Source organism: Balaenoptera physalus (genome assembly GCF_965194825.1).
Source record: "Balaenoptera physalus genome assembly, chromosome: 5".
NCBI classification, from domain to species: domain Eukaryota; kingdom Metazoa; phylum Chordata; class Mammalia; order Artiodactyla; family Balaenopteridae; genus Balaenoptera; species Balaenoptera physalus.
The window spans coordinates 3,073,881-3,098,345 of record NC_138884.1 but is presented as its reverse complement, the minus strand read 5'-3'; the positions used below and the strand labels follow the sequence as shown (position 1 = coordinate 3,098,345).

The 24,465-nt window shown below is 50.6% G+C and overlaps 1 protein-coding gene across 8 annotated transcripts in view; it reads right to left on the bottom strand.

Moving 5' to 3' along the window:
* FNIP2 (folliculin interacting protein 2) overlaps positions 1–24,465 on the bottom strand; it is a 116,551-nt gene that overhangs the window by 88,651 nt on the left and 3,435 nt on the right. Inside the window, exons 1-3 of one of the 8 annotated variants that reach the window (XM_082461656.1) lie at positions 2,207–2,222; positions 1,255–1,374; positions 517–638 (exon numbers count right to left, since the gene is read on the bottom strand). The exons of 2 other annotated variants lie outside the window; for them this stretch is intronic. In XM_082461656.1, coding sequence (XP_082317782.1) covers positions 517–563 — 47 coding nt within the window. In that variant the 5' untranslated portion in view covers positions 564–638; positions 1,255–1,374; positions 2,207–2,222. Of the gene's footprint in view, positions 1–516; positions 639–1,254; positions 2,095–2,206; positions 2,223–3,834; positions 4,248–24,465 lie in introns of those variants that run through there. 5 more of the 8 variants (XM_082461654.1, XM_082461651.1, XM_082461648.1 and 2 more) reach the window with 5 other exon arrangements.

Below are 24,465 nucleotides of genomic sequence, written 5' to 3'. Positions count from 1 at the left end.
ATCTACAACCCTCCCTCCCTATGACTTTTACAGCCCGGCCCGCCCCCCGCCACCCCGTTTCTCAGAAATTAATGACAACCACGACACCCACACACAGGATTACTTTTAAGACTTCCAGAAGTTAGAAACATACTGGCGACACCAGATTACACAACTTTTAAAGTTTAACTCTGACTTCGGGCCAGGCTGCCACTAACGTGTGGACCTGAGCAAAGTGTCAGCGGTCCGGGTCGGGGAACAGGTTCGGGGCTGAGCTCCAGGGCTGGGGCGTCGGCCCGGGAATCACTCTCTGCAAAGCATGTGACTGGGGCACACGGTGACACCGCGGCACACGGTGACACCGCCCTGAAGAGCAGCTGCAGAAATTCCTGTCCAGCACAGTGCCTCACTCGACTTATTAGACCTCAAGCAGCTCTGCGGGACGGCCAGTTTTCAGGGGTCCCATCTCTCCATTCAAAACTGCCTTAATTCTCACCCAAACTGTGTAACTCACGAGAAGTAAGTTTCGGGAAATACCTAGGAAGGGGCTCCCCGTCTGTCTCCGTCTCTCTTCCGCTGAACATACAGCTATAACATCGTTAAACTTTTCCATTGATGCTTTGAAACAGATGCTGGATTGCTCAGGGTACAACGCAGAGCTGTACGGGCAAAGGCACGTCCTAAGGTGCTGTCCGTATTGAGACACGGCAGCTCACACCCCCAAGCCACAGCCGAAGCTCCAGCCCCCTTGGCTGAGCACACAGACCCCCTGCTGTAAGCCCTCCCATCGTTCTGGAGCTCCTCCCAGGCCTTGTTCCATTCAGGTAAACTACACGCCTGTGTCCTACACTGGACTGGTCTCTGATCTCCCTGGAGAAGAATTCTGTGGTGAAGAGGACTTTCCCCCCGCCCACTCTCTCTTACATTTATAACATTTTTAAAAACGCTTTGAAGCATTTATAATTTTTTTAAACATTTATAACATGGGGATACAGCTATTTATCTCACAGAGGAATAAAGAATTCAATCAAATTACTGTTGATGGTATCACACCACCAACAACTATTATTATTCTAACTATTATAGCCATTGGGATAATTCTGGAATTACTAAACCGTGCTGTAATGAAATGAACCACCAAATGAGATTAAAAAAAATAAAAAGCAATTGACGCTCTTCTACAATTTATAAAGATAATCTCATTGGTTTTGCAGAATAATTTGTGACCTTGCCTTGGAAACATGCTATCTAAAGACGAGGGCTCCATTCATTCACCCTTCCAGACGCGGACGCGCCAGGCCCCGTTCAGGATGCTGATGACGCAGAGGAAAGTGGAATGAGTGTGGGAACAGTCTCGAAGCAGGTGTGCGATGGTGTGACGGGGCCGTCCGTGTCCTGGGGGGTGGGAGGGGGAGGGAGGGTCTTCCTAGAAGTACCCGGAGTACCCAGGCCCGCTCTCCCCTCCCCACTGGTGATACGGAAGCTAGGGAGGGAGGGAGCCGCACATGGCGCTCCTGGCCCCCTCCTGACGCTCCCCCCTCACCCCCCAACCATGAAAACAGGGCAGCTGCGTCACCTCCCCGGCTACACCTCATCCAAGCCCCGGGTCCGCCAGGACTATTCCAACAGCTTCCTTACTGGCATCCCTCCCATTCTTGGCCAGCTACAAATCCAGTCAATGGCATAGTCGACGTACCCAGCAGAGTAAAGGTAATGAGAGTAATTCAAGGAACCCTACCAGAGGTTAGGTTAAGAGTAAAGTTAGTGACAGAAGGTGCTTCTCGCCTGTTCTGCTTCGGTCTGGTTTAACAGAGACCCAACAGCAATACCACCGTAACAGAGCTAAAATGAAAAGCTTCTCATGTGAAGTTCATCACTGGCAAATTAAACGCACCAGGGTCCCCAAGCGCTCTGAGAGCTCTCCCAGCCACAGAGGCTGAGAGGGCTGCTTGGGAGTCGACAGCAGTCAGTTACGGACAGGGAGAGCTGGGAAAGGGTACGAGCTCTGAGTCAGCAGACGCGCCCCTCCTCTGAGTCAGCTCCTCACGACGAGCCTGGGGACCCGGAGGCCCAGCACCCGTCGCGGCCGGTGGGTGTCACACGGGGGGAAGGACCGCGGCCTGTGCGGCAGGGGGCTGTGTCCGGCTCCGGCCCCACCGCTCAGGGGCCGTGTGACTCTGAGCCTCAGTCTCCTCAAAGGGAAATAAATGGTGATGATGAAACTCACCGTGCCCGCCAGGAAGGTGGCTAAGGCCGCTCGCTGTGAGCGTGCGAAAGCCCCCTGAGAAGCCGTACCGCTCAGGCAGAGGTGGTGCGTCCTATGTTCTGCACACCCGTCCAAAAGCACTCGCTGTCCTGTCTGAGCGGCTAAGCTCACGGAGGACTGCACTGCATTTATACAACACGAAGCCAAGACAAATAACTTCGGCCACAATGACATCTGGCAAATCATAATTTTATCCGAGACAGTCAGTCGCCTCCCACCCGCCTCCTCAAACAGGGCCAAGTCTCTGGAAGCTGCAGGCGATTAAGCCTTCCAAAGCAAACTCACTGCAGAGCCCCTCGGGAACGATAAGCTCTAGAACAAATTAGTGCAACAGCTGGGAAGTGAAATCTATGAAATCATTAGCTTTCGAGCGAACGTAAGGCACTCTTTCTTCCACGGATCAGTTCCTTTTCCAGCTCCTGGGTCCCTTCCACCACTCCGACTGCCCCCCCTAAAACACCCTGTGTGCCTAACCCTCCGAGTCAAAGCCTCCGGGTTTTTCCAGGACCCAAACCCAGGGCCATCTATCCTGTAAACGCTCCCCACAAGGATCCTTCTCCTGAAGATGCTCCAACATCTACAACGGGAAGACAGGACTCACAGACACACAGAGGCCCCGAAGGAGGCTGTCTGTTTCCAGAAGCTCAGAATCCCTCCGACGACCTTGCTGTAACCTCCCCTCGGCCGCACCTTGAGCCACGGCCCCTGCGTCTCACACGGGGCGATGGTCCCGCTGCTGGCCACGCACAACCCCCGTGAGAGAACGCACGCGAAAGTGGTGCTTACTCAGAGTGACCCTGAATCTGCACCTGGTAATAAACAGCTGTCAGACTGCAGTGCTTTAGCTGCTACACGTCAGGTATTAATCTCTCCCCAGCAGGATGTTAGAACGTCCGCTACGAGCTTCTGAACCAGATGATGAGCTTCTTGAGGACGTGAGCACCACGGCTTTCATTTCTTTTGTGTTTCGCTTGTGCGGCTAAAAGCTAACGCCCAGCAGAGAGAAGGCACTCGGGAAGCGGTTCTGAAGTTAGAAATAACCCCTCTTCAGTCATACTCCCTAAGGCTGCCTCACACACAGCTGTTCCCCCGGGTTCCGAAAACAGTCTCTCTCTCTCAGGGACAAGGAAACCTCATTATGGCTCAAGGCGGCATAGAGTCAAATGCTCCTGTGAAAAATAATTACGCATTTAAAAATCCCACTGGACTTAGTCCAAAACATGAGCTAACGCTAACATTTATTTCAGTTGCGGTCCCCCCAAGTACAAGTGAATGTTGACTGTGACACCGAATTACACAAGAATTTCCACAAGAAAAGAGCAAACTTCTTAGGGAGAATTGTTTCTCCGCAGAGAGATTTTTCGTCTTCACGACAGTACTCCTTTTGTTTACAAGAGCTACATTCGGGTACACTGGCAACTTCCACGGAATTACAAACACAAGCGGACCTAAGAATTTGGTCTTTAGAAGTAGTACCATGGAACTGCGTTTTCAAATTATTCCTAGAAGTTCAAAGGGGGCAATGAAACACTGTCCCGCAGAAATTTACGGGGAGCCACACGTACAATTTAAAATTTTCTAATACTCACATTTGAAAAAGCACAAAGACGAAATGGACCAAACGTGAATTTCACCCTCGGAGCACAGCTCCGTTCGCGCTGGCCCCAGGCGGCCGGTGGCCGCGGCTCCAGACATCCCCGAAGGAGAATGCCAGCGGCGTGGAAGCGTCCCACCGGCGGCTCCTCCACCTCCAGCCCGGGGCAAAGTTTGGCAGGAAACCCGGCGCAGGGCAGGGGGGACGCGAGGAAGGCCGGGCTCGCGCAGGAACCTCTCAGAGCATCAGAGGAAGCTGCTCAGCCCCACCCCTCGCAGGAGAACCCAGGGGGGCTGCTCCCTCCGTACCGAACCACAGGGTGCCTGCCGCCAGCCTCGGGCCGGGCCAGCAGCAGCCGCAGGACCGGGGAACGGGGAACGGAGGGGCCGTGGGCGCCGGCAGAGGACGAGGGAGCTGCAAGCGAGAGCTCCCCGCGCTCCGCGGAAGGCGGAGCATCTCAAGACCGGTCCTCAGCCCCGCCCCGCCCCGCCCCGCCCCCCCAGCCTAACCCGCACACCTGGCTGACGCTGGGTCCCCGGCAGAGGGGGCGGGGCTCGTACGCCGGAGCAGCACGCGCGTCTGTGCAGCGAGACCCCGCCCCTCCTCCGACGCCTGCAGCGGCCTCTGCGCAGCCGCGTCTACGCCGCGACTTCCCCGGTTCCCGATCTCGCCTCGGGGCGCGGGGAACCTGTGGGAAGGCGCCCACGGCCGCACGCGGGGGCCCTGGCATCGCCCCCGCACCCGCGGGCAGCCGGCGGGGCCGGGCGTGCTGTGCCGCGGGCGCTGCCTCCCCGTCTGCCCCGCAGCCGTCCAGGCCCACCCTCCGTCGACAGCATCCGCCGCGGTCTCCCGTGCCGGTCCCTCCGGGCTTCGCTTCTTTGCCTCCAAGCCCTACCAGGCTTGGCTCTGACGCCACCTCGTCAGTCCTTCAGCCGGAACAACCCCACGGCTCCCTCCAGGAGCCGCGGCCCACCCTCCGCCTCCCGGCGCCGGCCGGCGTCCTCCGCGGTGCACGCGCGCTCTACACGCCCCAGGAGGACGGACTTCGCCAGCGGGAACCGCTGCTTCGGGGGAAATACAGGCTCTGGCCACAGGCCTTTCAGCGGCCCATGAGCACTTAGGCTTGTTTCACGTGCGGTGCTGTCACTGCACAGGCGCCGTTGCTTCCTTCACACTGAGCTCGCAGCCCACAGCGCCAGAGCGCAGGCCGGCTCGCAGCGCATCCGCACGCCTTCTCCGCCGGGCCGTGCTGCCTGGGCCCACTGGACAGCGCGCCGGCACCATGCTTGGGGCCGTTTCCACAGCCACGTCACCAGCGAAGAGCACAACGATGCAAAGAGAAACCCACCTCGACAGGAAACAGACTGCCAAGAGGGCGTGTGTCTGCAGCGAAGGCAAGCGCTACCCCTGCCCTCGGCTGGGAGGTGCACGTCGGGCGGCGGCAGGATTCTGCCAGCCTGCCCGCGGCCCTGACCCACCATAAAAGCGGCCCGAGCGCTGATCTGAGGGTCACAAACCAACTTCAGGGAGTAGGCGAGCTTGCGCACACGGAATCCACGAGTGACGGGGGACGACCGCCTGGCACCCGGGCCGGCTTCCAGGACCACTCCCTCTGCCCTCCGCAAGCTCCGGCGACGCAGCTCGTGTCTCTGTCCTCCGGGGGTCCCAGAGACCCTCCCCTCCAGGTGCGGGGCGAGTGCCAGTTAACCAGAGCCCTGCCTACAGTCCCCTGCGCCTCCTCTGGCGAAGGAGACGGACCAGCAGCCCCTGCTACCTGGGTCTCAGTGTCTGTGACCTGCTCAGGCCCCAACAGATGCCCACACACACACCTGTCACCCACGTGCAACACTTCCGTGTAAGGCCCGCGGAGCACAGAAGATGGCAGACGGGCGCGGCCCTCACGGTTCACCCCACACAACGCAGGGGGAGCGTGGGATGCGGAGCCGGAGCACAAAGTGTCACCACCGAGGTTGGCGTGACGGGCAGGGCTGGGAGGCCCTGCGCCCTGTGAGCCGACGGGAGGCGGTGACTTTCCAAAAGCATTTCCTGCATCTGAACCGTGGCTGGTAACAACTGGCAAAACGCCTAGTATTGCAAACGCACCAACAACCAGAACTCCCTACGGGCTCTCGCTGCAGAAGAAACGTCTGAAGCCTGGAGTATCTGGGGACCCCGAACAGAAAGCGAGGTCAGAGAGGGGAGTGGAAGCAACTCAGCCTGAGGGTCTGGGGAGGAACCGCCAAGTCCTGCAGGAAAGGCCACGTCCCATCCACTGCCACTGCCTCCCACCTAACACTCCCCCCACACTGTCCAGCTCCCCGAGTCAGGTCTGCAGGGAGCTAGCGGACACATCTGAGTCACGCAAACTTGGCTTTCACTTTTAGTAAATCATCTGCAGATGAGATGGAAGGACAACAAGGATTTAAAAACTATGAGCTCAAATATCAAAACGACTTATATACATATATTTAGTATCTAACTCTCCCAACGGAAAGATAAAAAAAAAAAAATCTAAGAAAGTGCTGGGGGAAAAAAAAAACCCTCAAAAATGAACGCGTCTACCAAGCTTAGAGACCTTGGTCACATAAGAGACATTTATTGGGCGCTTCTGTAAGGCCCGCGGCCTCTGCCGCATGGCACACCGTTAACTCCTGTTACACCTGTTACAACGGAACCGTATGGAGTGAACCTTCGTGGCCTGAACTGCTCAGGGCAGTGCTGTGCCTCATTCACCCCTGTGTCTGAAGAGGTCGCTGTACCTGGAATATGGAAGACGTCCAACAGATGCTTCTGAATGCAGATTTACTGTGCAGGGTCCTGTAAGTTCACCCATGATGTTCAGAGCTCAGAACGCACGCCAGAGGCATCATTATAAGAGGTAGTCAGAGTACTGGCCATCCTGCCAAACCCCCTGTGACATACCCATTATTCTAAAAACGCATGAACTAGCTGCTCTCCGTAACAGAACAGCATCTTTACCATCTTAACTATGTGAAAGTCACGTCCACGTGGTAAGAGCCTGCTGCGTCTCTCTCTCACCCACCCCAGTCCTGCCCTTCTGGAGGCTGAGGGCCGGGCAGGGTGGCAGAGACTCTCAGACCCCGGGGCTGGGAGCACCTGTGGAAGGCGGCGCGGCTTACAGAAGAGGCATGAACGCAGCTGGGCTGCCGTGAGCGCGTCCGGTCCCTCGAGCTCTGGGGGCAGCTCAGCGAGGTGTGAGAGACACACACAGAGACGCAGGAGCAGTGACAAGGTGGCCAGGGGCTTGGGAAGGCAGAGGGACAGCGCTCGCGGCCCCTACTGGCAGAGGCGCAGGTAAACGCCCCTCATGAGCTTCCCGGCAGGGGCTCTGGGGGGTTCCGGCCACCTCCCGGGACATCAGTCCCAGCCGAGGGTCACGCCCAGCGGGGGGCAGCACCGCACGTGGGGACCGCTCGCTGCGCTAACCCGGCCTGGCACGGTACCGCGCTCCCACCGTCTCATCAGCAGGGATTCTATCTCCACCTGCAGATACGCAGAGACAGAAAGCAACCCACCCACAGTCACACAGCGGATGAGAAGAGGTGGGACAGGCGCGCATGCGCGTGCGCACACGCACGCACACACAGGCACACAGGCACACACGCGCGCACACGCTCGTCATCGCACCCGGCGGGCCACACGGACAGTGCTCAGAGCAGTGGGCGTGCGCGGCCCGTCACCACCAGGGCGGGGGAGGTGGAGGAAGGCTGGACACACTCAGAAGCGGACCCTGTCCTACCGGTGGCTCTGCCCGGAAAGCCCAGCCTGCAGCCGGTCTTCGCTTTCCACCACCGCCCCTGAGATCCGAGAGATCTCACAGCAATTGATCGCCGGTATCACTCTTCCTGGTGGGCCGAACCTCCAAGGGCTTTGAACAAAGGGATCACGGCGGCCCAGCGAGCCCCTTCCTCGCCCCCTTGCCCCTAAGAAAGGCATTACTTTCACCGAGAACACCCCACCACGGGCTGGCTGCCAGGGCGAAGCCCCTTCTCCGCCCCCGGAGCAGAAAACGCTTCTCTCTCACCACTTACGGCCAGAAACTCTTCTCCTCTTGCGTCAGCTTTTCCTTCTCCATTGTCTTCATTCCTGACTAAGGCCAAGTGGCTTCCAGGCTACACGGTGCCCAGAGCGTGCCGGACGGCCGACAGAACCCCCCGAGCACGTGTTTAGAGCCGGGTGGGACGGCCGTGACCACAACGAGGGGATGCCAGACCCGGCCAGCGCGGCCCTGGCGCTCCCCTCGAGTCCAGCCTGCTCCAGCCCAGTGAGTGGAGCCCACTTTAACCCTGGCTCCGAGGACACGGCACCTCTCCCAGGGGCCTGTCCGTATGCACCACCTCTTCCCCAGGGATGAAGTGCCCAAAGCAGCAAAGTCCCAACCCCAGAAGCTCCCAAAAGAACCCCAGGCCCAACCAGGAGGCGGTCTTTTCTATCATGTCTCTCCTCATCCAAAGCCCCCAACGAAAGCTAAGAAGCCCTTCACAGAAGGGAAGAAAAGCTGAGTCGAAGGCATTCTGCTTACAGGGCCGTCGCTTATTCATTTATTCAAATGTGCCTACATATGTGCCGTGCGCCGTATCCCCCCATGGACACACGGACGCGGCACGTCCCCCCTGACCCTGCGGGGCCGTGGCAGAGTCAGGCACAGGCAACGATGACCCAGCAGGATGGGGTGCGGAGCGCAGTGAAGAGCACAAGGCAGCCGGGGCTATCCTGTCCCCTGGGGAGCGGGTGCCCCAGCCCCGGAGCACTTACCAAGGGCCGGGCGCTGCTCTCACTCTGCAGGGGCAAGCCCACGTCAACCTCATGGCCGCGTCACCAAGCGCTCGCTATGCTTCCCACTATACCGACGAGAAAGCAGCAGCCCAGCACAGAGGGGCTCAGGAACGCGCGCAGGATCGCACGCAGGCTGCGTGACGGTGACGGCAGCAGGACTGCAAAGCCGAGGTCTGGCTGTGGAGCCCACGCCCGCTCCGGCCCCGTACTGCGTAGGAGCCGGTGGGTTAGAGGAGGAGGACGAGGCAGGCCCAGGCAAGGAGCGCTTCACAAGGGAACACCTGGAAGTGCTGGAGGAACCGAGACAGGTCCCTCTGACTCAGGTAAGAAGGAGGGGGAAGAGCACGGAGAAGCGAGACCGGCCCAGCCACGTGGAGGAGTCCAGGCCTGACTCCTGAGGGTCACAGGTTACAGCACTGAGCACCTCAGCGCCGGACAAGAGCACAGACCTCACGTTCAATGACGCACAAAAGCATGCATATTTACGATGATTAAAAACTATAAAATGCATTTTAGTTACAAACTCATAACAATTTTTAACAAGTGCAAAACACGGGAACTGCTAGAAACAATACACGCCGGAGAGGGTGTGGAGAAAAGGGAGCCCTCCTGCACTGTAGGTGGAAGGTAAACTGGTGCAGCCACTGTGGAGAGCAGTATGGAGGGTCCTTAAACCACTAAAAATAGAGCTACCACATGATCCAGCAATCCCACTCCGGGGCTTATATATCCAAAGAAAACCATAATTTGAAAAGACACATGCACCCCAATGTTCACTGCAGCACTGTTTACAATAGCCAGGTCATGGAAGCAACCTAAATGCCCATCGACAGAGGAATGGATAAAGACGATGTGGTACATATATACAATGGAATACTACTCAGCCATAAAATAGAATGAAATAATGCCATTTACAGCAACATGGATGGACCTAGAGATTATCATACAAAGTGAAGTAAATCAGAAACAGACAAATATTATATGATATCATTTATATGTGGAATCTAAAAAAATGATACAAATGAACTTATTTACAAAACAGAAACAGATTCACAGACATAGAAAACAAACTATGGTTACCAAAGGGGAAAGGGGGGGAGAGATAAATTAGGAGTTTGGGATTAACATGTACACACTACTATGTGTTAAATAGATAATGAACAAGGACCTGCTGTAGAGCACAGGGAATTCTGCTCAATATTCTGTAATAACCTATAAGGGAAAAGAATCTGAAAAAGAATGGACATGTGTATATGTATAACTGAATCACTTTGCTGTACACCTGAAACTAACACAACATTGTAAATCAACTATACTCCACTATAAAATAAAAATTAAAAAAAAAAAAAAAAGGGAACCAGCCAAATCTGTAGGGACGGAAACTGGCCACAGTGCAATGCAGGAGCCCAGAGGTCTGTGTTCCCGACCCGGCTCTCCCTGCACGGGCACCCAGCACCCTGGTCAGGGGGCCCGTGACCTGCTGTGTGAAATAAATGTAACCACTTTGGAAAACAAAATCCACGTAATGTGAACTATTACAGTTAATTCAGTCTCATCAATGTACTCTCTCTGAAACACTGGTCTTTAACGCCCAGCAGCACACGTAACCAATACACACCTCTCTCTCACCCCAATTTTTAGAAAAGAAACCCATGGGGGAAATCAGTTTACATGGCAATGTGATTCCTAACTGCAGCACTCTAAACCTCCAGCACGGCTTGTTTCTACTCTGAAACCATCACCACTACATTTCCAGGGCTAAATAAGCCCTGTCTTTGTCTTTGCCAAGGAAAAGAAATGATTCGAGTAAGAGGACCTCGGGCCAGCTGCACTCGGGGTGGGGCTTTCTCAGCAACGTCGAAGTACAAGATGCTCCAATGCCCGACGGTCTCCCCACCTCCAGGTTTCTGGAGCCACAGGTGCTCCTGTGTCAGATCTAAAGGTTAAATCACAGACTTGGGGATTAAAAGAAACCTTCGGGCCTTGAGAAGCAGTGCTAAGAAAATCAACTCTCCCCCCCGTGTCTCCTGTGCCCACACCCCACTGAGAAGTTACCTCATCTGAGTTGATAACATGGCAAATTAAGGGTATAGCATCATGAAGAGGAAACCACAAAAAGTCAAAAGGAGACGGAAAGCCCCAGAGATCAAAACTGCAATACCAGGGGCTTCCCTGGTGGCGCAGGGGTTAAGAATCTGCCTGCCAATGCAGGGGATACGGGTTCGAGCCCTGGTCCGGGAAGATCCCACATGCCGCGGAGCAACTAAGCCCGCGAGCCACAACTACGGAGCCCGCGAGCCACAACTACTGAAGCCTGCACGCCTAGAGCCCGTGCTCCGCAACAAGAGAAGCCACCGCAATGAGAAGCCCGCGCACCGCAACGAAGAGCAGCCCCCGCTCGCTGCAACTAGAGAAAGCCCACGTGCAGCAACGAAGACCCAACGCAGCCAAAAATAAATAAATAAAAAATAAATTAAAAAAAAAACCCTGCAATACCTCTGACACCAGGGAACTTGTCACTACTTTTTTAGGAGATGGAACAAGACTCTCAAGGAATAAAGGCTACAGAGGGTGACTATCGGAGCTTCTTCCCAAACAAAGCTGTGTTCTCTGGGAAGTAAAAATCACTGTCAACTCTCACCACTGTGTGAAGACAGCCACAATTTATGGGTGAAATAAACGCTCTCAGGACTTCCCTGGTGGTCCAGTGGTTAAGAATCTGCCTTCTAATGCAGGGGACGCGAGTGCAATCCCTGGTCAGGGAACTAAGATCCCACATGCCACAGGGCAACTAAGCCCACGTGCCACGACTACTGAGCTCACGCACCTCAACTAGAGCCCACGCGCCCTGCAGCTGGCACGCCACAACTAGAGAAGAGAAAACCCGCACACCACAACTAGCGAGAAGCCCGAGCGCTGCAATGAAAGATCCCCATGCCTCAGCGAAGATCCCGTGTGCCGCAACTAAGACCCGACGCAGCCAAAAAAATAAGGAAAATTAATTAATTAAATAAATATTTTTTAAAAATCAAAAATAAAAAGAATAAATGCTCTCAAGTCCTAGTTGGCCCACTCATTTCAAAACTGACATCCACAAAATTCAAATGGGAGGAACAGACGTCTGTTCCTGAAGCTGTAAGCGTATATAATTCATGCACTAGTAAACTTCGGTGGCTTGTGTTTTTAAACTGTGGCCATGAGAATCCAGAACAAGCGTTCCTTTATTCATCCGAGACTCACCTGCCATTAACATTTTCACTCTACGAACCACAGGTATCTGGTCACTTGTTTTTACGAGGATAAAACAGTGTGAAGCCAGTAAGATATTTATCTCGGACAGAGATCTGGATTAGGACCAGAAAACAGAAGTAGGCGTAAACAAACATTTCTCTGGAAGGAGCAGTATAAACAGAGTGGTCTTTTCAGTGATGCGCAAAGAGCGAACTCAACATTTTCATGGCTGGTCTGAGGGAGAGGCTGGCCAGGGGTAGAGCCACGTGCATCTACGGCACTAAACGTTTCCAGCAGGAAAATGCCCAACTAAAGGGGAACACACAGTAAGCCCTTTCAGGTTCTTTGGACAAACAAACAGATAAGTAAATGGTACACGAGTTTTAGTTTGAGCAAAGGTCTGGTCAGTTTAGAGAATGATGGCATTCAAGCTATGCTTATGACAAACCCAGGCTCTCAAAAAAGTATATCCTTAAGAGAATACATCATACGTTTCTTGGCAGTGAACCTCAGAAATCTAAACTGGAACTAGTATAGAAAAAGATAAAACGGTCTATAGAGAAGAGTCTCTAAGGTTGAAGAAAAATTACGTAACCCTGTAACTGAAAAGAAAGAAGAAAAAGGGGGTGAACACAGTCAGAGGCACGACGGTATAAACACACTTACTGGTTAAATTCTGCAATGTAAGCGCGGGGAGACGTCCTTAAAGCTTTAAAGAGGTAAGTTTATGCACAAAAAGGAACTTTATATAATGGCTAATCAATTTATATTCCTCTAAGTAGTGATACTAGCTGAGAGAAAAAAAAAAAAAACAGGCTCAAATATATATATTTAAACATGACTGAGCTCCAATCAGTGTTCTCAATGCTATGCAGTGCACTACAGGGACGTATATCGATAATATTCTGTTCCCTGCACTTACCGTAGAATCTGGTTGTGTTTGGATAATTAGAACACCAGCTGGTAGAATGCTGTCGGTGCCATAAAGACAAAACAAAGAAACAGGAAGTGCAGGAGCTGGGAGGGTGAGCCCTCTCAGGGCTCAAGACAGTTGGGGGGCATCCGAACTGGGTCGGGAAGAGCAAACAGAATTTGGACAAAAGTAACTCTGAGGGAGGGAACAGAAAAAGAAAAGTCTTGTAATGTACAGCATGGTGACTACAGTTAACCTTGTATTGCATATTTGAAAGTTGCTAAGAAAACAGGTCTTAAAAGTTCTCGTGACAAAAAATTTTTTATAACTACATGAGGTGACGGATGGTAACTAGACTTACTGTGACTGTTTCACAATATATATCAATAGAGAATCATGTTGTACACCTGAAACTAATATAATGTTACATACCAATTATACTTCAATTTTTTCCCCACAATTTTATCTTTTTTATTTTTTATTTTTTGGCCGCGGGGCTTGCGGGATCTTAGTTCCCTGACCAGGGATAGAACCCACGCCCCACGCATAGGAAGTGCAGAGTCTTACCCACTGGACCACCAGGGAAGTCCCTCAATTTTTTTTAATTACAAAAAAAAAAAAAAAGGAAAGAAGAAGAACAGTCTTAAGAGAGAGATGTGGATTTCCTAGGCCCTCTGGCAAATACTGGCCTAAGCTGTCCCCTGAACGTCATTACTGGGATGTCCAGCTGCACCTCAAATTCACACGCAGAAACAAACGTACGCATTCCTTTTTTCAAGTCATTTCTCCTTATAACTGCCCTACTTGCATTAACCATGCTACCGTTCGCCCAGGTTACTCTGGCTGGAAAGAGTAACCCTGGAAGTTACTTTATATATTATGTCGCTCCTTTTTGAGAATTCTTTACTCCTTTTGTTTACGATCCCCTGTCCCACTTTCCGTCCCTTTTTCCTCTGACACACGCCTGACGCACAGTCCCCCATGCGTGCCAGTTAGGTCCCCCGGGGAAGCTACCTACAGAGAACGCAGGGGAGGACAGACAAACCCAGAATCACTTGCTGAGCTCTGACTCCCGGTCTCAGCCTTACATCCTGGAACGCTGGACTGCAGCGGGCTCGGAACGGATGGAGAATTCCAGCCGTGAGGATCTCAGAGCCTAACCAGTGTAGGTCAAAGACCTCTTCCTCTGCCCCCCTAAAGGCCACAGGGAATTAACCTGATGGTGAGGAAGGACCCTCCCTGAGAATGTGAGCTGGCAAAAAAAAGAACTGTGAAGCCTGCCTGCCCCAATGCTCAGGGCAGAGGTGGTCAAAGTCCTGCAGCCCGAATACTTCTCGGATGGGAAGGAAAGGCCAGTCTTCTGAGCAGAGAGGTGATACCTGACAGTTTAACGATACTTTGGGATTTGTTCTGAAGGAGAGCAGCGATCCTGTTACTTTATCCTCGAGGATAACCGTGTCTCCACCCCCCAACGACGTCTCTGGGGTCCTGGAAGCCCCGGGCCCTGCGCACAAAGGCTTCTAAAACACGGGGAGAGAGCTCGGGCCTAACATACGATGGACAGCAAGACTGTCACCCCCAGGACGTCACCTACTACGGTCTGCTGATTGGACCACAGCAATCAAGTGCTCGTTTTGACGTAATTCTGAAAAGAACCTTCCTGTTAAACAGCTACTGAACGTCCTAGCAGTCAAGGCAAGCTCAGGGCAACTCACGTGGCCACCACCGTGTGAAACACAATACCGACGTTTATGGTCCAGGCTGTAAAACTCCAGCCTCGATGCAGGGATCTGAGCAGCAGGCAGGCATCGGCCGCGAGAGCAAAGTCCAGCGCCGCCTGGCCTGAAGGGAGGCGGCTTGGAGGAAGGAAGACGCGATGCTGAACGCACTGTGAAATGCGGACGCGGCTGCATCTGCAGGAGCCAGGCGGCCTTTGACAGCGTCAGCGGGAGGAGGCGGAGGGCGCGGGCTTTCCGAAATGCAAGCCCCCAAGCCCGCTACAGTGAGGACCAGGGCTTAGCGCTTCAGTTCAATGAGATTACGGGGCAACTGCAAGGTTTCCCCTCGTCTAGCTTCTGAGACAAACGCCTCTCTCTCTTTTCCCCTTGCTCCCCCTTCCTGCTTGTAAAAATCTGACTCGTGTTCAAGCGCAATCTCCTCTCCTTGGCGCAGGCCTGCATTTTAGGAAACCGTTCATCAATACAGGAAGCAGAACTACCGGGAAACTGCTTTGGGGGAAAAAAGGAGCTCCTGAGCTAGAGAGAGAGATATCGGGGGGTTGGGGAGAGATGAGGAGGCAGAGCACAGAGGGTTTTCAGGACCATGACAATTCTGCGTATGACGTTATCATGATGGACACGTGTCATTACACATTCGTCCAAACTCACAGAACAAGAGTGAACCAAGAGGGAGCCCCGCGGTAAGCTAGGGGCTTTGTGTGATTACGGTGCGTGGACGCAGTCGGTCATTGGTTAAGAAACGGACCGCGCTGGTGAGTGACGCCGATCGCCGGAGAGGTTGCGCATGCGCGGGGCACGGGGTGCGGGGGAAACCTCGGGGCCGTCCTCTCAGTCCTGCTGGACGCCTGAAACTGCCCTCAAGAAAGTCTTTATTTACAAAGAGAGAGAGCGCGCTCCCTGCGTGTGCTAGGCTTACCAAGTGTGGATTCCGCCGCGGGCTGGGAGGGGAACCACAGGCGACACTGCTGGCTCGTGTCCGTTTTGGTCTCTTCCCTTTGGAGATAAGAGAGTCCTGGGATTGCGGATGAGGGGAGACTAAGGAATATCACACACAGTAAAACTGCACTAACTTGGGTCCCAGCCCCCTAGTTAAGGGAAGGCATTTGTGCTGCGCTGCTGCTACAGCCGCCCGCGCTCACACCTGCGGGGGCCCCCCGTGCCCGCCGAGAGGCACCGCCACCTCCTGAGGAGGACAAGCCACCTGCGGGGCCCCCCGTGCCCGCCGAGAGGCACCGCCACCTCCTGAGGAGGACAAGCCACCTGCGGGCAGAGACACGCCACGCTGGCCTCTGAGAGTGACGAGCGCTGCCGCGGACCCCAGGCCCAGCGGGCGCCGAGCGCTGTGCGCCAGGCGTAACTGACGTGTGTAAGCTCCAGCCCTCAGGACCGTGCAAGGAAAGCCGCCTTACACCCATCTTACGGAACAGAACCCTCAGGGACGACGCGCCCTACGTGGTAAGTGGGAGAGCCGGCTTTGACTCAAGAATACAGACCCTCCCGGAGTCTCTACTCTTTCTATTAACCCTCAAAGTGTAGACCGAGGACGCTCACCTACTCTTCGGGGCCACCTCAGTTTAAAACTGAGCAGGAATAATGCCTGCGAGGCCCTGCACAGTCCGGCCCCCGTGGGCCCTGCCTCCCAGGAGCGCTCTTATTTCAAAGAATCCGGCCCATTCCCTGACCCAGGAACACCTCCAAGGTAAGCGTCGTCTTCATCCTCTCCACCCCAGTCCTACCCATCAGATCCCAGCTCCTGGGTAGAGCCTGCCCTGAAGCAGCCGGACCAAAGAGCCCTCACTCCTGCCTGACATCTCAACAGGGCCGTAGAGACTTGGTCCTGAACTCCTTACTGCTTTGCAGTGTCGGTTAGTTTTTTAAACTTAATACCTATCGTTTGCACAGTTAAAATGGAAGCCCCCGAGAAATAATAGTTAGATTTCATACTTCCTTGTAAACCCCACAGACCATCAGCCTCTTAGGAACTTCAGATGTTCACCTGCAGAGAGGGAATACAGACCACGGACCGACGTGGGTTAGAATTCCCGGCACCACTAGTTACCCACACAGTGGTCTCCAGCAAGCCTCAGTTTTCATCTGTAAATTATTACAACTTTATATCTATAAATTAGCTAATGAAACACCCACCCTCAAAGGGTAACTTCGAGATGATGTAAGCAAATGCCACGCGGTGCGGGTCCCTCCTCCACCAACACTGCGGGGGGATCTGTAAACACTCCGGAGAAGCAGCTACTTACAGGCGTCTTAAAAGACTGCAGAGACGCTGTTTACCTACACAGCCCAGAATACGTCCACCAGTTAATGAGCTTTACAACATGAAAATACATCTTTAAAGTCACAAATGGCTACTTGCATTACAAAAGAATTTTTTCTCATTTTTTATTTTTTGCCCACGCTATTTTATAACAGTAAACAATTTTTTTTAAAGGATATTTATCCACAAGTTCATTACCCCATCGAATCAACTCTTGTATTTTTCTGTTTTCCTTTCTAGTCCTTGGTCATACATTTATATATTTTACTAACATACTCATCTTGTAGGTACCAATTGATTTGGGGTTTTTTATTTACCATATCAAACATTTGATTATATTATGTTATATTAAATGTGAATATATTAATTATAACATAGTATATATGTATTACATTATATATGTATATTATATAATATATGTTATAATTAACATATATTTTAATATACAGTATTTAATGTACTTGTTGACATATTAAACATACATGAATATATTTTATAAATTATATTAAAACACAATGAGACTATATTAATACAGTCTTCATAATCATTTAGCCATCATACAGTATCCTATGAAGCGAACATCGCAGTTTAGCTACTTTCCTGCTGTTAGACAACTATCATAATTCCTTTTAGATATTTATCATTATAACAATAATGTCTAAAGAACATCTCCATGCATGAAAGTTTTTTTGCTTTTTTTTTAACATCTTCATGCAGAGAACTTTTTCCTTTTAAATCTAGAACAAGCTAGACAAGGGGTCAGCAGCTACCAAGCGAGGGGCAGGGTCCGGGTTTCGCCACCACCCACCAGCACGGCTTCCTCCAGGCACTTTAAGTCACCTCCACTAAACAGCCACTCACGCGATGCTGCCAGGCGTGTAAGGAGGTACAGCGTCTCTGAAGAGCGATTAGGCAGCAATGCCACCCTGGGTCCTGACCCTAGAAATATACTTGAGCTTCTGAATAAGCATCTTCTGACCAGGAAGTTCACCATCTCTAACAAAAAAGCCTGAAAACAATCTAAACATCCGTCAACAGGGGACCGGTTAAACTTCGTGTAGTTGTCTGCCCACTAAAATTACCTGGGGGGTGGCAGGGAGGTGTTCGTAACGACAGACCTGTAGGCAGCCCGGATCAATGAGATGAGGATCTCAGAGAATGGTCTGGGCATTTAAACCTTGCTGGGTCCCTGCAATGTCCAGCCAGACCTGACAGCCACTGAGCTAGTCTTCCACACACATTCACTCAGTGGAAGCCAGGCAACTATCAGCAACACGCTGGACGATGTGTACAGCAACTACCATTGCTGTGAATGAAAGAGAATGTTCTTTCTTGTATGTGCATCAAATATTGCTGGAAGGATACACTAAAAGAAACTGGTATAATAAGGGTGGCCCTTGGGAAGAGAGATTAGGGGTGTGAAATGAGGGGCTTATATTTCAATGTATATCATTTTATACTGTTTGATTTTTAATCAGGTGCACTGAAAAGTTAATAATCTTGAACAAAATCATAATTTAATTTGTGAGCCGTTTCTCAAGACCACGTGGCACTAGCCAGTGCCCGTGCTCTCAGGGTCTCCACGGAGCCCTGCATGCGCGGAAGGGACCAAGTGCCCTTCTTGGCCTTTTGCTCACTGCTGTGGCCCTGGCAACTCCCTTACTCAATGCGCCAACCTAAAGCAAACAGTCACCGGCTGATACGCCAGGGAGATGTTTGCCCGTGGCTCCCCTCCTCGCCTCCGAGGCCATCACCAATGACATGTGGTCTGGGCCATCTCTTCCTAAAGAACATGTCAGATTTACAAACCCATCTTTAAGTGAGTTTCTCAGCTGCAAAGCAGCGACAATTCCATCCTTTTTCTAAAGCGCTTACTTCAGGTAGCGTGCAAACGCCGTCTCTGCGAGATTCGCAGTACCAACATCGTTTTCAGAACTAAATGAGCTGCATCTTCTATTTGAAACAACCGCTTAGCTAATTTCATTCCATCAAGTATTTCAGTTCAACAAGCCACACAAAAATTCAAGGCATCTAAAAGGTATAGAACGCAGTTTTACAGTTATCAACACACAGCTGGTAATTTCAGAGGTTCACAGAGATTATTTAAATAAAATATTTTTCTATAGGTTGCTTGCTTTCAGCAGCTGTGGGAGTTTATAACTGAGTCTCAGATATATTACTTAAGTGTCTTTTTTAGGTTTGTTTTTTTTATTATGAGGAGAGGGCAAGTCCCTTTAGAGTATTTACCTTATGATTTTGATACCAAAAAAACAATTCATTCATATTAATGGAAAGAAGGAAACTGTGTTGTCTATAACAAGATTCCTTTGAAAAATGACAATATGCATGCCAGAAACATCAAGAAAAAGAATAATATAACAAGAGGTCAGATTCTGGAATACCAGAGAATCTTTAAGGATCATCTGTTTGCAAAACTCTTAAACGTATTCATTCATTCATTCATTCATTCATTCATCGAACAAGTATTTATTAAGTGCAACCTCTTGCCAAGCCCTGCACTAAGCACTAAGCCACGAGAAGAGGGCTAGGATTAGAAGAATTCCCATATCTAACCATAACACAGACATTTTCTTGTTTCATTCAGTTACTCAAATGTATGCTTAAAGCGGCAAAGTTAAATGATATTCTTGTTACTATTTCTCAATCATGTTTTATAAGAGAATTGAGTAAATAAGAATAGTTAATTAAGAGCTAAATGAAATCAAATACACTACATTTGTTCCCCATCACCCCAAAGATTTCAACTGTAAGTTAGAAAAAAGAAAATGTCCAATTTTCTGGGTACACCAGGGAACCACAGTTGGCAATCTGAAGTATTTATAAGGTGTTAAAGGCAGAACGTATTAGACTGCTGCTTCTTCCTAACACATCCTAAATCAACACCTGTTTCATCTCTGGAGGAACAAGCAGGTTAACGTCTAACCTGTCTCCAACTTGTGAAGGAACAGAGTTGCCATGACAACTGAACGAAAAGTTTAGTGAGCAGAATTTACCAATGAAATGCAAAATTCCACTCAATTCCATTTAACTGGTATATGTGTACTTGTAAGCAAAGGCTAGTTTTCTGTTTGTTAAATTATCAGAATAAATGATAATGTGTTCTGTGAAAAGTTTCATGGATAAAATGTTTAAAAACACACACTCCTTTTTGTCAGAGTAAGCCACAAATAAATAAAATTGAACAATGACTGTTTGACAAGTCAATCTTGGCAATGTGGCCTTTCACATGACAGGGTCTCGAGCATACTTAAATCAAGGAAAACCAGATACTTCTAAAGTTAGTACCTTTCTTAGGTGGTGTTAAATTGCCAGGTAAATTCAGGCACATGTTTCATTTCTACTGATATCCATTACACAATGTCACCTAGGGTATTTTCAAATAAACAGACTATCAATTTTCCTAGAAAAATCCTTCTATCATAAACACACAGTATATTTAGGTTGTCCACACATGCTGCATGATTACATTATTAACGTCCAACATTATCCTCACTGGAAACTAGAGTGAGGTCCCCATCAGATATGCAGGTTTCCCATCCGCCCCCGTCGGCTTTGAGGGATTAATTTCTACTGCCCCAGTGACCGCCCTGCATGAACTGGTGGTCATTTTCAAGTAGACATCTGTGAATAATCAGACACCAGTGGTCACTGATTTAAAGATGTGTTACTTCAAACACAGAAATGCTCTTATTTATGATTAAAAGGTCTCAGGCGTGGTGATAAAATCATCTTCGTAAAGCAGACACTTATCTCTTTAAAACACTACACTGGGCACAAGTTCTAGAGCGCGATGTACAAATTAAGCAAGATTCAGGGACAAATAACAAGAAAAATATTCCAAATGTACACATGAATGAGAAGCACATGGCTAAAGAGAGAGGAACGTGACAGCCGGGGACCCAGCCTCGTGCTAATACTGAAATCTTATGTAACAGAAAGCACCTGCCATACAACACGTACCCACGACATTAGAGTATCAATGGCTGCATTTCATGGCTGCGTTTATTGCGCTTAATAGATTATACTATTTTGGCACAAACAGAAAGTGTGCAGTAAGAAAAAAGTGTGTACGTGACGTGTGAGAAGGCGCACTGTCCTTTCCAGAAGTCCATCGCAGAGGCAGCTGGACAGCTTCTGGCTGAACACAGAGGGTCGGCCGCCCACCCGCTCCCATCCCCGCCCCCCCGCGGCCTCCCCCCGAGCATGCCTCACAAGAGTGCCTGTGTGGTTTGAGCCATGAGTCATGGATGTTCCGTTTACAGACGGGGTGGGGTTGAGGGAAATCACCATTCCATGCCCAGTAAGCTGGAAAAGCCCATCCTGTTTTTCCTCTTCTCCAGAGTAATCATTTCTCACAGACCAGAGATAAAAAGAACGCTTGGTAAGTAGGAACTCACTAAATATTTCAGCACTCTTACCCGCAAGGGGAAAGACTGACTTTTACAGCCAAGGACACGATCTCACCCTGAGGGCCTAACCGTTCACGCCCGCGAGGGACTCGATGAAACCTTTGCTCCTTTGCGTCCACACCAAGACAAGCAGTGGCTGGGGAGATCGGCGCGGTTCCAGGTCCCGAATCAGACTCGCCCGCCAGGAGCTCACACTGGCAGCCAGAGCAATTCACGAGCGCGAGGGCGACCTTTTACAACCCCCTTGGCCGAGGAAACACAACTGCAGGGCCTTCCTTAGGCTGGCCTCACAGGCAGACCACGAGAAACACAACCCAAAGCCACAGCGACAGAAACCAGCGACCTCTCTACATCTACACTCTGCGCATCGAAAGACCACGGGCCGGCCCATCTCTCAAGACCACCTACTCAGTCAAATGACAACGTGGAACATGACCGACTCGGATTTCAGAACTGAACATTAAAACGCCTGTCTCAGTTTTCAAAGCATCCAGTCCAAGCCCCTCAGCGTACCCAAGGTACCCCAAATCTCAAAGGTCGTGTCACCTTTTTCTGTATATTTCAAATACATCTTACCGAGGTCTCTCTCGACCACCGACTGGAGAGCTGGGGGCAGCTCCTGAGCCCTGCTGGAGACCAGGCTGCCTGAGGCTGGAGGAGGGCCGGGCCCCTGCCCCGCCGATGAGAACTGTGCCCACAGATACGGCCTACGCTCACCAGCCTCCCCGCTACACTGGCCTCCTGAGGGTCATCATGGACTTCGGTGTTAAGTACTTTAAAGTTCACAGCATAGCGCTCTCCGTAACAGGGACTACCACTTATTTTCACAAAGAGGAGGAAGTCTCTAGAGAGTTGTTACTCAAATCAGGTCTCTCCGCCAACCTTACACTCAGTCCCTCCCTCACGATGCAAAATACTCCAAAGACTACTTAACATTTAAAATAACTTAAATCACAGAGGCAGCACGAATTTGTTAGAGCAAAATCCAAAATACCAACAAAATATAAAACACAGAAGAGTCGAATGAAAGCTTCGCCCGCCGGTTGACCACCCCTGTTAAAATGCTGGTGTGCAGGGCCGCTCACCTTCTTACACACGCACACAATCAACCCCACACGCCTATCCTCAACATCACTCACAAGCGTACATCTTGTTTTTACTTTTTCTAGAGAACACCTTTCCACGTGCACATACACAGGCACACATGTACACGTGTGTGCATGTGTATATGCATGTGTGTATATACATAAATACACATGTACGTGTGATATATAAATATATATATATAAACAGACATAAAATAAAGATTTGGTGGCTGCAGAGTATCAGCCATTGTGCAGCTGTGTCACTTCACTTAACACATTTCCCCCCGCTGCTTAAATAAGATTTTATTCTTGGTAAGAAAAACTTGCAAATAATTCTGAAAAATACACCGTACTCCTAAAACTATCCCTGACCACCCAGGCCCCTCCACCCAGGTCTCAGTGACCGGCCTTAACACTCCCCTGAAAACTCAGTCTGTTTCATTACCGACACCATCCAGGTGAAAAAAAAAAAAAAAAAGTAAAATCACGTGGCTTCTGCTCTGTCTCAAGTCTCCCATCTATAGAAAGAGAAAACAGTTCAATTTCCATAAAGCCTCAATATGAATGATACTGAATTCCAGGACTTAAGAGGCTCTCCGTAATACTTAAAATCGTTCTGTACCGCATTTTATTCTTTTCACGAGATTTTCAAATATATTACCTCCTCACCACAACCTTATTACACAGGACGGGTGTGTTACAAACGCCAAAACTGAGGCCCAGAGAAATGGAGAGACATGTGGGTCCCATGTCAACATGGTGCACGAGACGGGACGAAATCGACAGCCTCCGCGATGAACAGAAGCCACGACGTGAGCTGGACCGGCCCGAAACCCCTAATACGCCCTGGGCCCCAGGGCACGGGTCAGGACCAGGAGACGTGAGCGGGTGGGTGTGCTCACGGATCCAGAGCAGCGCGCAAGGAAGCCTGCAGGAAGACTTAGGAAGTAGTAAAAAGAAAGCAACAGGGGCCCTCCGCACAGCACAGGGAACTACATTCCGTGTCTTGTAATAACGTATAATGGAAAAGAACATGAAAAAGAAGATGTATATACAGATGGATAACTGAGTCACTGTGCTGTACACCTGAAACTAACACAACACTGTAAATCAACTGTAGTCCCGTATAAAATAAAAATTAAATTAATTAAGATAGTAAGCCATGATCCCTTTCCTCACGTTCTCACTGTCTAGGGAAGGAAAACTCAGGCACGAATCCAGATTCAATTCAGACCACCTTTTGTGTTATCACGTGTACTGCAACTAAATAAACGAGCTCTCACCACACATCCCCACAGCAAAGCCAAAAAAAGAAATCAAACCTGTAATTTCTGTCACGTGTCTTATGTTACAGTCAGTAAAAACGCGAGCGTAGTGGGGCTAATCTGTGTTTCTTCCAGAATATCCCCCCGACCCCAGGACGACCTCAGTAGAAATGCTAGCGTCGTGGGAGCTGGCAGTGGAGGCTGGGGGGAGAGGGAGCCCTCCTCCTGGAGGGAGAGTAAACCCTCGGTCACAGCAAGGGTGACAACGGCGCATCTTAACGTGCATGTGGTACTTAACGCAGGGGTGAACTCCTCATCCGCGTCTGAAATACCTTCCTGTTATAGTTTCCAGTGTGTTCTCTGCTGTTCATGCATCTCGGCGTAGGACCTGCTGTCCTCAGACTGTCCTACCTCGGTCTGTACGGGTGGAGTGCAAACCCACAAGCCCCGGAGACGAGCATCAGACGCTACTGGATAACAATGTAAGTGGATTAAATCATACGTATATAACACTAACCCTGGAACGGGTGACTTAACGTCGTTCTAACAGAACCATGTGGATTAGCACTAACTAGGCCATGTGGCCTCAGATATTCAGGACTGGAGAGGCGCAGGGGTGAGGTCTCTCCTTCCCACACCTACCAAGTGGCTGAGATGCTCTCCTTTACTCCTCACATCCCAAGCGACACGCATGCTTACTTGCTTCGTCTAACTGGTCCCAAATAAGACACTGCCTAACTGGTGACCTCTTCTGCCTCCTTCTTGCATACACATTTGAGGTGGAAACTGGTCCACTAATTTACCAGAGACATTAAAAAAAACACCTTAAGATAAAACTTCAAACTTGACCCAGACATGCAGTTCAAGAAGTCAGTGGGCACACCTTGGCTTTTA